At 39.9% G+C, this 10,090-nt stretch overlaps 1 protein-coding gene across 1 annotated transcript in view; it reads left to right on the top strand.

The window, feature by feature from the left end:
* Positions 1,419 to 10,090, top strand: part of LOC107632873 (protein FAR1-RELATED SEQUENCE 5-like) — a 13,314-nt gene continuing 4,642 nt past the window's right edge. The window contains exon 1 of the mRNA XM_016336513.1: positions 1,419 to 1,613. Coding sequence (XP_016191999.1) covers positions 1,419 to 1,613 — 195 coding nt within the window. The remainder of the gene's footprint in view (positions 1,614 to 10,090) is intronic.

Below are 10,090 nucleotides of genomic sequence, written 5' to 3'. Positions count from 1 at the left end.
GGCGGCGCGAAGACCGGAGCAACACGGCGGCAGTGAGCTTCGATCGCGGCAAAGGGGCGGCGCCATTCCTCCTCGCTCGTTCCTGGCAGTAGCTCGTGGATGGACCAAACGACGGCGGCACAGGGACAGTGGCGCGGCGGTGAGGCGTGGGTCGATCTCTCCCGGTTTCGGGATCTCTCTCTCCTCGCTCAGATCTCCCATTCCCTCCGCTAGCAACGGCGGCGACGATGGTAGTGGCACCCACTGTGCCGCCTCCCTCTTCTTCCCCCTCTCCTTCCTCCCTCGGTCCCCCCTCCTTCTTCCCCTTTTTGTTTCATTGCTTTCATTCAAGAAGAGGAGGAAATTGCACACGCTACTGCTACTGGTGAGGGAAACATTGTGGGTGCTATGGCTGGATCTTGGGGGGGAAAACAGGTCGGGTTTGGATTTTCAGGGTTAGGGTTTCATTTTCAAAAATTAAGGTTAAGGGTACTTTGGTAATTTCACTCAAAAATAGGGATAATATAGTAATTGAAATCCAAATTAAATCCAACACTAATCATATATAGGAAAATGCTACTTACTTATCAACTTTACAAATTATTTTCAATAAAATGCCCAAATCTAAAAATTAGAAATAATATAATTAATTTCTCTATTTTCCAAAATAACAACATTAATATTTAAAACATTACTTGTCTAATCCAAATCATGTAAAATCCCTATTATTTCATAACTGTCAACTTTATAATTTAAATATAGAAAATAATCCAATAATTGTAAAATTGGATAATAATTACAATTCATCTCAAATTCAATAAATCAAAACTTGCCTTAATTATCTTTAATAAAATAATTTCTGAAATTAAAGGTACAAAAATACTGAATTTGAAATTAGCTATTAATAGCCCTCTTTCAAAGGTCTTAAGTCTTACATTCTACCCACCTTATAAAAATTTTTGCCCTCGAAAATTGATACAAAACGAAAGAAGTTTCATAACAGTTCATTCTTGAACACATTTAAGGAAGAAGCAAAATATCTCAACATATAAACATATAGAAAAGTATGAGGAAACAATACACTTATTGTACAATGCATACAATGGGGTTTAATTGAAATTAAAAATAATTAATGGGTTATTAATTAATTTCATATTATTTTTAATTTGAAATCTAAAACCATTTAAAATTACTCTTAATTATAGATTTAAATCAATCATTTAGGTTAAAACGAGAATCTTCCTGGCGGCATATCCTCCTCGGTTCACGGCTGCCCCATGCGCTAATTTCCACCTCCCAGAGCAGTCAACGGCCCAGCACTGCGTCCTGGGATCGGCTTCCTCCTTCAGCTATGATTGAACAGTCCACCGCCAATAACAACTAACCAACCAGCGCTGCACTCTCCTCCGCACAGAACGAAGCCGATTCACTCCTTCAGAATGGCAGAATCGCAAGAAGAACGTGTTTCAAGCGAGGATCCTCCTTTATGCACTTCACCTAGCCGAAATTCATTAATGGAGGTCGATATAGTGGAACCGCTAGATTGTGTAGCCTCTGACGTTTCAGAGAATTTATCATACGAACAAGAAAACTTAGCCGGCGATGTCGCAGGCCATGGTTTTAAGTCGAACAAGGTGAGCAATTAGGATCCTCAATTTCTGCCATGGATGTTTATTCTACGTTCAGTTTTTATGTTTAGTCACAATGTAAATGAGTACTTTAATTGTATGGTTATTGAAACATGCAATTGTAAGCAATCAGTTGAGATGCAAATAAATTTATGTTTGTTTTATATTTAATGGTATCATTACATGCATTGAGGATTAGCTAAAATTAATTAACAATTTCATGCTTATATGATTACATCCAGGAGCACATTTTTGCGTACGTTTTTTTTATATGCTCTCTTCATTTTAAATGGCATCTTTATTTGCTAATCATCTTATTATGGACTTACGTGATTTTATGGATGACGGGATAGCATAATTTAATTTTTAGGTATGCTTATATGAATGCATTTTTATTTATGGTGTCCGTATACTATCCATACGTGATGATCAAGTGGTGCGCGAAAATTGTGATCATCAATGGCGCCATCAACATGGTACGCTCAATTGCAATCTCAACTCTTTATCACAACTTCGCACAACTAACCAGCAAGTGCACTGGGTCGTCCAAGTAATAAACCTTACGCGAGTAAGGGTCGATCCCACGAAGATTGTTGGTATGAAGCAAGCTATGGTCATCTTGTAAATCTCAGTCAGGCAGACTCAAATGGTTATGGAGGATAATATAAAATATAAGATAAGGATAGAGATACTTATGCAATTCGTTGGTGAGAATTTCAGATAAGGGTATGGAGATGCTTTGTCCCTTCCGTCTCTCTGCTTTCCTACTGTCTTCATCCAATCATTCTTACTCCTTTCTATGGCAAGCTGTATGTTGGGCATCACCGTTGTCAGTGGCTACAGTCCCGTCCTCTCAGTGAAAATGTTCAACGCACCCTGTCACGGCACGGCTATTCAGCTGTCGGTTCTCGATCATGTCGGAATAGAATCCAGTGATTCTTTTGCGTCTGTCACTAACGCCCCACAATCGCGAGTTTGAAGCTCGTCACAGTCATTCAATCATTGAATCCTACTCAGAATACCATAGACAAGGTTTAGACCTTCTGGATTCTCTTGAATGCCGCCATCAATTCTAGCTTATACCACGAAGATTCCGGTTAAAGAATCCAAGAGATATCCACCCAATCTAAGGTAGAACGGAGGTGGTTGTCAGGCACACGTTCATAGGTGAGAATGATGATGAGTGTCACGGATCATCACATTCATCAAGTTTAGGAGCAAGTGATATCTTAGAACAAGAACAAGCTGAATTGAATAGAAGAACAATAGTAATTGCATTAATACTCGAGGTACAGCAGAGCTCCACACCTTAATCTATGGTGTGTAGAAACTCCACCATTGAAAATACATAAGAACAAGGTCTAGGCATGGCCGTGAGGCCAGCCTCATGATCTAAAGACTCCAGACCTCGATATCTGAATACAATAGCAAAAGGTCCTATATGTAGAAAACTAGTAGCTTAGGGTTTACAAAGATGAGTAAAATGACATAAAGATCCACTTCCGGGCCCACTTGGTGTGTGCTTGGGCTGAGCATTGAAGCTTTCATGTGTAGAGACTCTTCTTGGAGTTAAACGCCAGCTTTTGTGCCAGTTTGGGCGTTTAACTCCCATTCTTGTGCCAGTTCCGGCGTTAAACGCCGGGCAATCTTGAGCTAATTTGAAACGCCAGTTTGGGCCATCAAATCTCGGGAAAAGTATGGACTATTATACATTGCTGGAAAGCCCAGGATATCTACTTTTTAACGCAGTTGAGAGCGCACCAATTGGGCTTCTGTAGCTCTAGAAAATCCACTTCGAGTGCAGGAAGGTCAGAATCCAACAGCATCTGCAGTCCTTTTAGTCTCTGAATCAGATTTTTGCTCAGATCCCTCAATTTCAGCCAGAAAATACCTGAAATCACAGAAAAAAACACAAACTCATAGTAAAGTCCAGAAAAGTGAATTTTAACTAAAAACTAATAAAAATATACTAAAAACTAACTAAAACATACTAAAAACATACTAAAAACAATGCCAAAAAGCGTATAAATTATCCGCTCATCACAACACCAAACTTAAATTGTTGCTTGTCCCAAGCAACTGAAAATCAAATAAGATAAAAAGAAGAGAATATGCAATGAACTCCAAAAACATCTATGAAGATCAGTATTAATTAGATGAGCGGGGCTTTAGCTTTTTGCCTCTGAATAGTTTTGGCATCTCACTTTATCCTTTGAAATTCAGAATGATTGGCTTCTATAGGAACTCAGATTCCAGATAGTGTTATTGATTCTCCTAGTTAAGTATGATGATTCTTGAACACAGCTACTTTATGAGTCTTGGCTGTGGCCCAAAGCACTCTGTCTTCCAGTATTACCACCGGATACATACATGCCACAGACACATAACTGGGTGAACCTTTTCAGATTGTGACTCAGCTTTGCTAGAGTCCCCAATTAGAGGTGTCCAGGGTTCTTAAGCACACTCTTCTTGCCTTGGATTACGACTTTAACCGCTCAGTCTCAAGTTTTCACTTGACACCTTCACGCCACAAGCACATGGTTAGGGACAGCTTGGTTTAGCCGCTTAGGCCAGGATTTTATTCCTGTGGGCCCTCCTATCCACTGATGCTCAAAGCCTTGGATCCTTTTTATTTTTACCCTTGCCTTTTGGTTTAAAGGGCTATTGGATTTTTCTGCTTGCTTTATCTCTTTTTTTTTCTTCTTTTTTTTTTTCGAATATGCTCTCTTTTTTTTTTTTGAATTCACTGCTTTTTCTTGCTTCAAGAATCATTTTTATGATTTTTCAGATCCTCAGTAACATGTCTCCTTTTTCATCATTCTTTCAAGAGCCAACAATTTTAACATTCATGAACAACAAATTCAAAAGACATATGCACTGTTCAAGCATACATTCAGAAAACAAAAGTATTGCCACCACATCAAAATAATTAATCTGTTATAAAATTCAAAGTTCATGCAATTCTTCTCTTTTTCAATTAAGAACATTTTTTATTTTAAGAAAGGTGATGGATTCATAGGATATTCATAACTTTAAGGCATAGACACTAGGACACTAATGATCATAAGACACAAACATGGACAAACATAAGCATGAAAATTCGAAAAACAGGAAAATAAAGAACAAGGAGATTAAAGAACGGGTCCACCTTAGTGATGGCGGCTTGTTCTTCCTCTTGAAGATCTTATGGAGTGCTTGAGCTCCTCAATGTCTCTTCCTTGCCTTTGTTGCTCCTCTCTCATGATTCTTTGATCTTCTCTAATTTCATGGAGGAGAATGGAATGTTCTTGATGCTCCACCCTTAGTTGTCCCATATTGGAACTCAATTCTCCTAGGGAGGTGTTGATTTTCTCCCAATAGTTTTGTGGAGGAAAGTGCATCCCTTGAGGTATCTCAGGGATTTCATGATGAGTGGGATCTCTTGTTTGCTCCATCCTTTTCTTAGTGATGGGCTTGTCTTCATTAATGAGGATGTCTCCCTCTATGTCAACTCCAACTGAATAACAGAGGTGACAAATAAGATGAGGAAAAGCTAACCTTGCCAAGATAGAGGACTTGTCCGCCAACTTATAAAGTTCTTGGGCTATAACCTCATGAACTTCTACTTCCTCTCCAATCATGATGATATGAATCATGATGGCCCGGTCTATAGTAACTTTAGACCGGTTGCTTGTGGGAATGATTGAGCATTGGATAAACTCCAACCATCCCCTAGCCACGGGCTTGAGGTCATGCCTTCTCAGTTGAACCGGCTTCCCTCTTGAATCTCTCTTCCATTGAGCACCCTCTTCACAAATGTCTATGAGGACTTGGTCCAACCTTTGATCAAAGTTGACCCTTCTAGTGTAAGGATGTTCATCTCCTTGCATCATGGGCAAGTTGAATGCCAACCTTACATTTTTCGGACAAAAATCTAAGTATTTCTCCCGAACCATTGTAAGCCAATTCTTTGGGTCCGGGTTCACACTTTGATCATGGTTCTTGGTGATCCATGCATTAGCATAGAACTCCTGAACCATTAAGATTCCGACTTGTTGAATGGGGTTAGTGAGAACTTCCCAACCTCTTCTTTTGATCTCATGTCGGATCTCCGGATATTCACGACCTCGGGGATCACCTTCTTCATGGCCATAACTTCATAGAAGTGGTCTTGATGCACCCTTGAGATGAATCTTTTCATCTCCCATGGCTCGGAGGTGGAAGCTTTTGCCTTCCCTTTCCTCTTTCTAGAGGTTTCTCCGGCCTTAGATGCCATAAATGGTTATGGAAAAATAAAAAGTAATGCTTTTACCACACCAAACTTAGAAGGTTTGCTCGTCCTCGAGCAAAAGAAGAAAGAAGAGAGTAGAAGAAGAAATAGAGGAGATGGAGTTGGCTTTTTGGTTCGGCCAAGGGGGGAGTAGTGTGTAGGTTGTGTGAAAATGAAGGAGTGAGGATGGGTTTATATAGGAGTGGAGAGGGGGTGTATGGTTCGGCCATTATGGGTGAGTTTGGGAGGGAAAGTGGTTTGAATTTGAATGGTGAGGTAGGTGGGGTTTTATGAAGGATGGATGTGAGTGGTGAAGAGAATAGTGGGATTTGATAGGTGAGGGATTTTTGGGGAAGAGGTGTTGAGGTGATTGGTGAATGGGTGAAGAAGAGAGAGAGTGGGGGGTAGGTGGGGATCCTGTGGGGTCCACAGATCCTGAGGTGTCAAGGAAAATTCATCCATGCACCAAGTGGCGAGCAAAAAATGCTCTTCATGCCAATTCTGGCGTTAAACGCCAGGCTGGTGCCCATTTCTGGCGTTTAACGCCAACTTCTTGCCCTTCCCTGGCATTTAACGCCAGTCTGGTGCCCTTTTCTGGCGTTAAACGCCCAGAATGGTGCCAGACTGGGCGTTAAACGCCCATTTGCTGCACTCACTGGCGTTTAAATGCCAGCAAGGTTTTCCTCCAGGGTGTGCTATTTTTCTTTCTATTTTTCATTCTGTTTCTGCTTTTTCAATTGATTTTGTGACTTCCCATGATCATCAACCTAAAAAAATAAAATAACAAAGGAAAATAGATAAATATAATAAAATTGGGTTGCCTCCCAACAAGCGCTTCTTTAATGTCAGTAGCTTGACAGTGGGCTCTCATGGAGCCTCACAGATACTCAGAGCAATGTTGGAACCTCCCAACACCAAACTTAGAGTTTGAATGTAGGGGTTCAACACCAAACTTAGAAGTTGGTTGTGGCCTCCCAACACCAAACTTAGAGTTTGACTGTGGGGGCTCTGTTTGTCTCTATTTTGAGAGAAGCTCTTCATGTTTTCTCTCCATGGTTACAGAGGGATATCCTTGAGCCTTAAACACAAAGGATTCTTCATTCACTTGAATGATCAATTCTCCTCTGTCAACATCAATCACAGCCTTTGCTGTGGCTATGAAGGGTCTGCCAAGGATGATGGATTCATCCATGCACTTCCCAGTCTCTAGGACTATAAAATCAGCAGGGATGTAATGGTCTTCAACCTTTACCAGAACATCCTCTACAAGTCCATAAGCTTGTTTTCTTGAATTGTCTGCCATCTCTAGTGAGATTCTTGTAGCTTGCACCTCAAAGATCCCTAGCTTCTCCATTACAGAGAGAGGCATGAGGTTTATGCTTGACCCTAGGTCACACAGGGCCTTCTCAAAGGTCATGGTGCCTATAATACAAGGGATTGAGAACTTCCCAGGGTCCTATCTCTTTTGAGGTAATTTTTGCCTAGTCAAGTCATCCAGTTCTTTGATGAGCAGTGGAGGTTCATCCTCCCAAGTCTCATTACCAAATAACTTGTCATTTAGCTTCATGATTGCTCCAAGATACTTAGCGACTTGCTCTTCAGTGATATCTTCTTCCTCTTCAGAGGAAGAATACTCATCAGAGCTCATGAATGGCAGAAGTAAATCCAATGGAATCTCTATGGTCTCAGTGTGAGCCTCAGATTCCCATGGTTCCTCATTAGGGAACTCATTGGAGGCCAGTGGACGTCCATTGAGGTCTTCCTCAGTGGCGTTCACTGCCTCTTCCTCCTCTCCAAATTCGGCCATGTTGATGACCTTGCACTCTCCTTTTGGATTCTCTTCAGTATTGCTTGGAAGAGTACTAGGAGGGAGTTCAGTAACTTTCTTGCTCAGCTGACCCACTTGTGCCTCCAAGTTTCTAATGGAGGACCTTGTTTCAATCATGAAACTTTGAGTGGTTTTGATTAGATCAGAGACCATGGTTGCTAAGTCAGAATGGTTCTGCTTAGAATTCTCTGTCTGTTGCTGAGAAGATGATGGAAAAGGCTTGCCATTGCTAAACCTGTTTCTTCCACCATTATTGTTGTTGAAACCTTGTTGAGGTCTCTGTTGATCCTTCCATGAGAGATTTGGATGATTTCTCCATGAAGGATTGTATGTGTTTCCATAGGGTTCTCCCATGTAATTCACCTCTTCCATTGAAGGGTTCTCAGGATCATAAGCTTCTTCTTCAGATGAAGCGTCCTTAGCACTGCCTGGTGCAGCTTGCATTCCAAACAGACTTTGAGAAATCATATTAACTTGCTGAGTCAATATTTTATTCTGAGCCAATATAGCATTCAGAGTATCAATCTCAAGAACTCCTTTCTTCTGATTCGTCCCATTGTTCACAGGATTCCTTTCAGAAGTGTACATGAATTGGTTATTTGCAACCATTTCAATGGGTTTTTGAGCTTCTGCAGGCGTCTTCTTCAGATGAAGAGATCCTCCAGCAGAGCTGTCCAATGACATCTTGGACAGTTCAGACAGACCATCATAGAAAATACCTATGATGCTCCATTCAGAAAGCATGTCAGAAGGACATTTTCTGATCAATTGTTTGTATTTTTTCCAAGCTTCATAGAGGGATTCACCTTCCTTCTGTCTGAAGGTTTGGACTTCCACTCTAAGCTTACTCAATTTTTGAGGTGGAAAGAACTTTGCCAAGAAGGCATTGACTAGCTTTTCCCAAGAGTTCAGGCTTTCTTTAGGTTGTGAGTCCAACTATATTCTAGCTCTGTCTCTTACAGCAAAAGGGAATAGCATAAGTCTGCAGACCTCAGGGTTAACCCCATTAGTCTTGACAGTGTCACAGATTTACAAGAACTCAGCTAAAAACTGATGAGGATCTTCCAGTGGAAGTCCATGGAACTTGCAATTCTGTTGCATTAGAGAAACTAATTGAGGCTTAAGCTCAAAGTTGTTTGCTCCAATGGCAGGGATAGAGATGCTTCTCCCATAGAAGTCGGGAGTAGGTGCAGTAAAGTCACCCAGCACCTTCCTTGCATTGTCGGCATTGTCGTTGTTTTCGGATGCCATGTCTTCTTCTTTGAAGAATTCTGTTAGGTCCTCTACAGAGAGTTGTGCTTTAGCTTCTCTTAGCTTTCGCTTCAAGGTCCTTTCAGGTTCAGGGTCAGCTTCAACAAGAATGCCTTTGTCTTTGCTCCTGCTCATATGAAAGAGAAGAGAACAAGAAAATGTGGAATCCTCTATGTCACAGTATAGAGATTCCTTGAGGTGTCAGAGGAACAAAAAAATAGAAGGAAGAGGTAGAAGAATTCGAACTTAGTGAGATAGAGTTCAAATTGTGCATTGAGGAGGAGTGTTACTCTATAAATAGAAGGATGTGAGAAGAGGGGAAGAAATTTTTGAAAATTAATTAAAAACATTTTAAAAACATTTTGAAAAATTGAAGAATGATTTTTGAAAATAAAGTTGAAAAAGAAATAAAGTGATTTTGAAAAAGATTTTGAAATTATAAATCAAAAAGATATGATTGAAAACTATTTTGAAAAAGATGTGATTTTGAAAATCAATGACTTGGCTAACAAGAAAAGATATGATTCAAACATTAAACCTCTCTCAACAGAAAAGGCAACATACTTGGAATGTTGAATCAAATCATTAATTGTTAGCAAGTATTTTTGAAAATGGAAAGAAATTGATTTTGAAAATATATGATTGAAAAGATATGATTTGAAAAAGATTTGATTTTGAAAAATTATGAAAACTTGAAAAAAAATTGAATTAAAAACAAAATCTTCCCTCTTGTGCCATCTTGGCGTTAAACGCCCAGAATGGTATCCATTCTGGCGTTTAACGCCCAAAATGCTACCTTTTGGGGCGTTAAACGCCAGTTTTCCTTCTTCACTGGGCGTTTTGAACGCCCAGCTTTTTTTGTGTAATTCTTCTGTTGCATGTACTGAATCTTCAATTCCCTGTATTATTGGCTTGAAAATGGAACTGAGATCAAATAAACAATGCATGCAAGACACCAAACTTAAAATGAGACACTAGACTCAAACAAGAAACATAAAAATATTTTTGGTTTTTATGATTTTGTAATTTTTTTTTTGGATTTTTCGAAAATTATGTTGAAAAGAAAATAAAGAGATTCAAAAATTTTAATAAGAATTCCAGGAATCATGCAATGTTAGTCTAAAGCTTTAGTCTAAAGATATTAGACATGACTGG

The sequence above is a fragment of the Arachis ipaensis genome, chromosome B03 (assembly GCF_000816755.2).
Source record: "Arachis ipaensis cultivar K30076 chromosome B03, Araip1.1, whole genome shotgun sequence".
Lineage (NCBI taxonomy): Eukaryota > Viridiplantae > Streptophyta > Magnoliopsida > Fabales > Fabaceae > Arachis > Arachis ipaensis.
The sequence above is the reverse complement of the archived record's forward strand: the minus strand, read 5'-3'. Positions and strand labels throughout refer to the sequence as shown.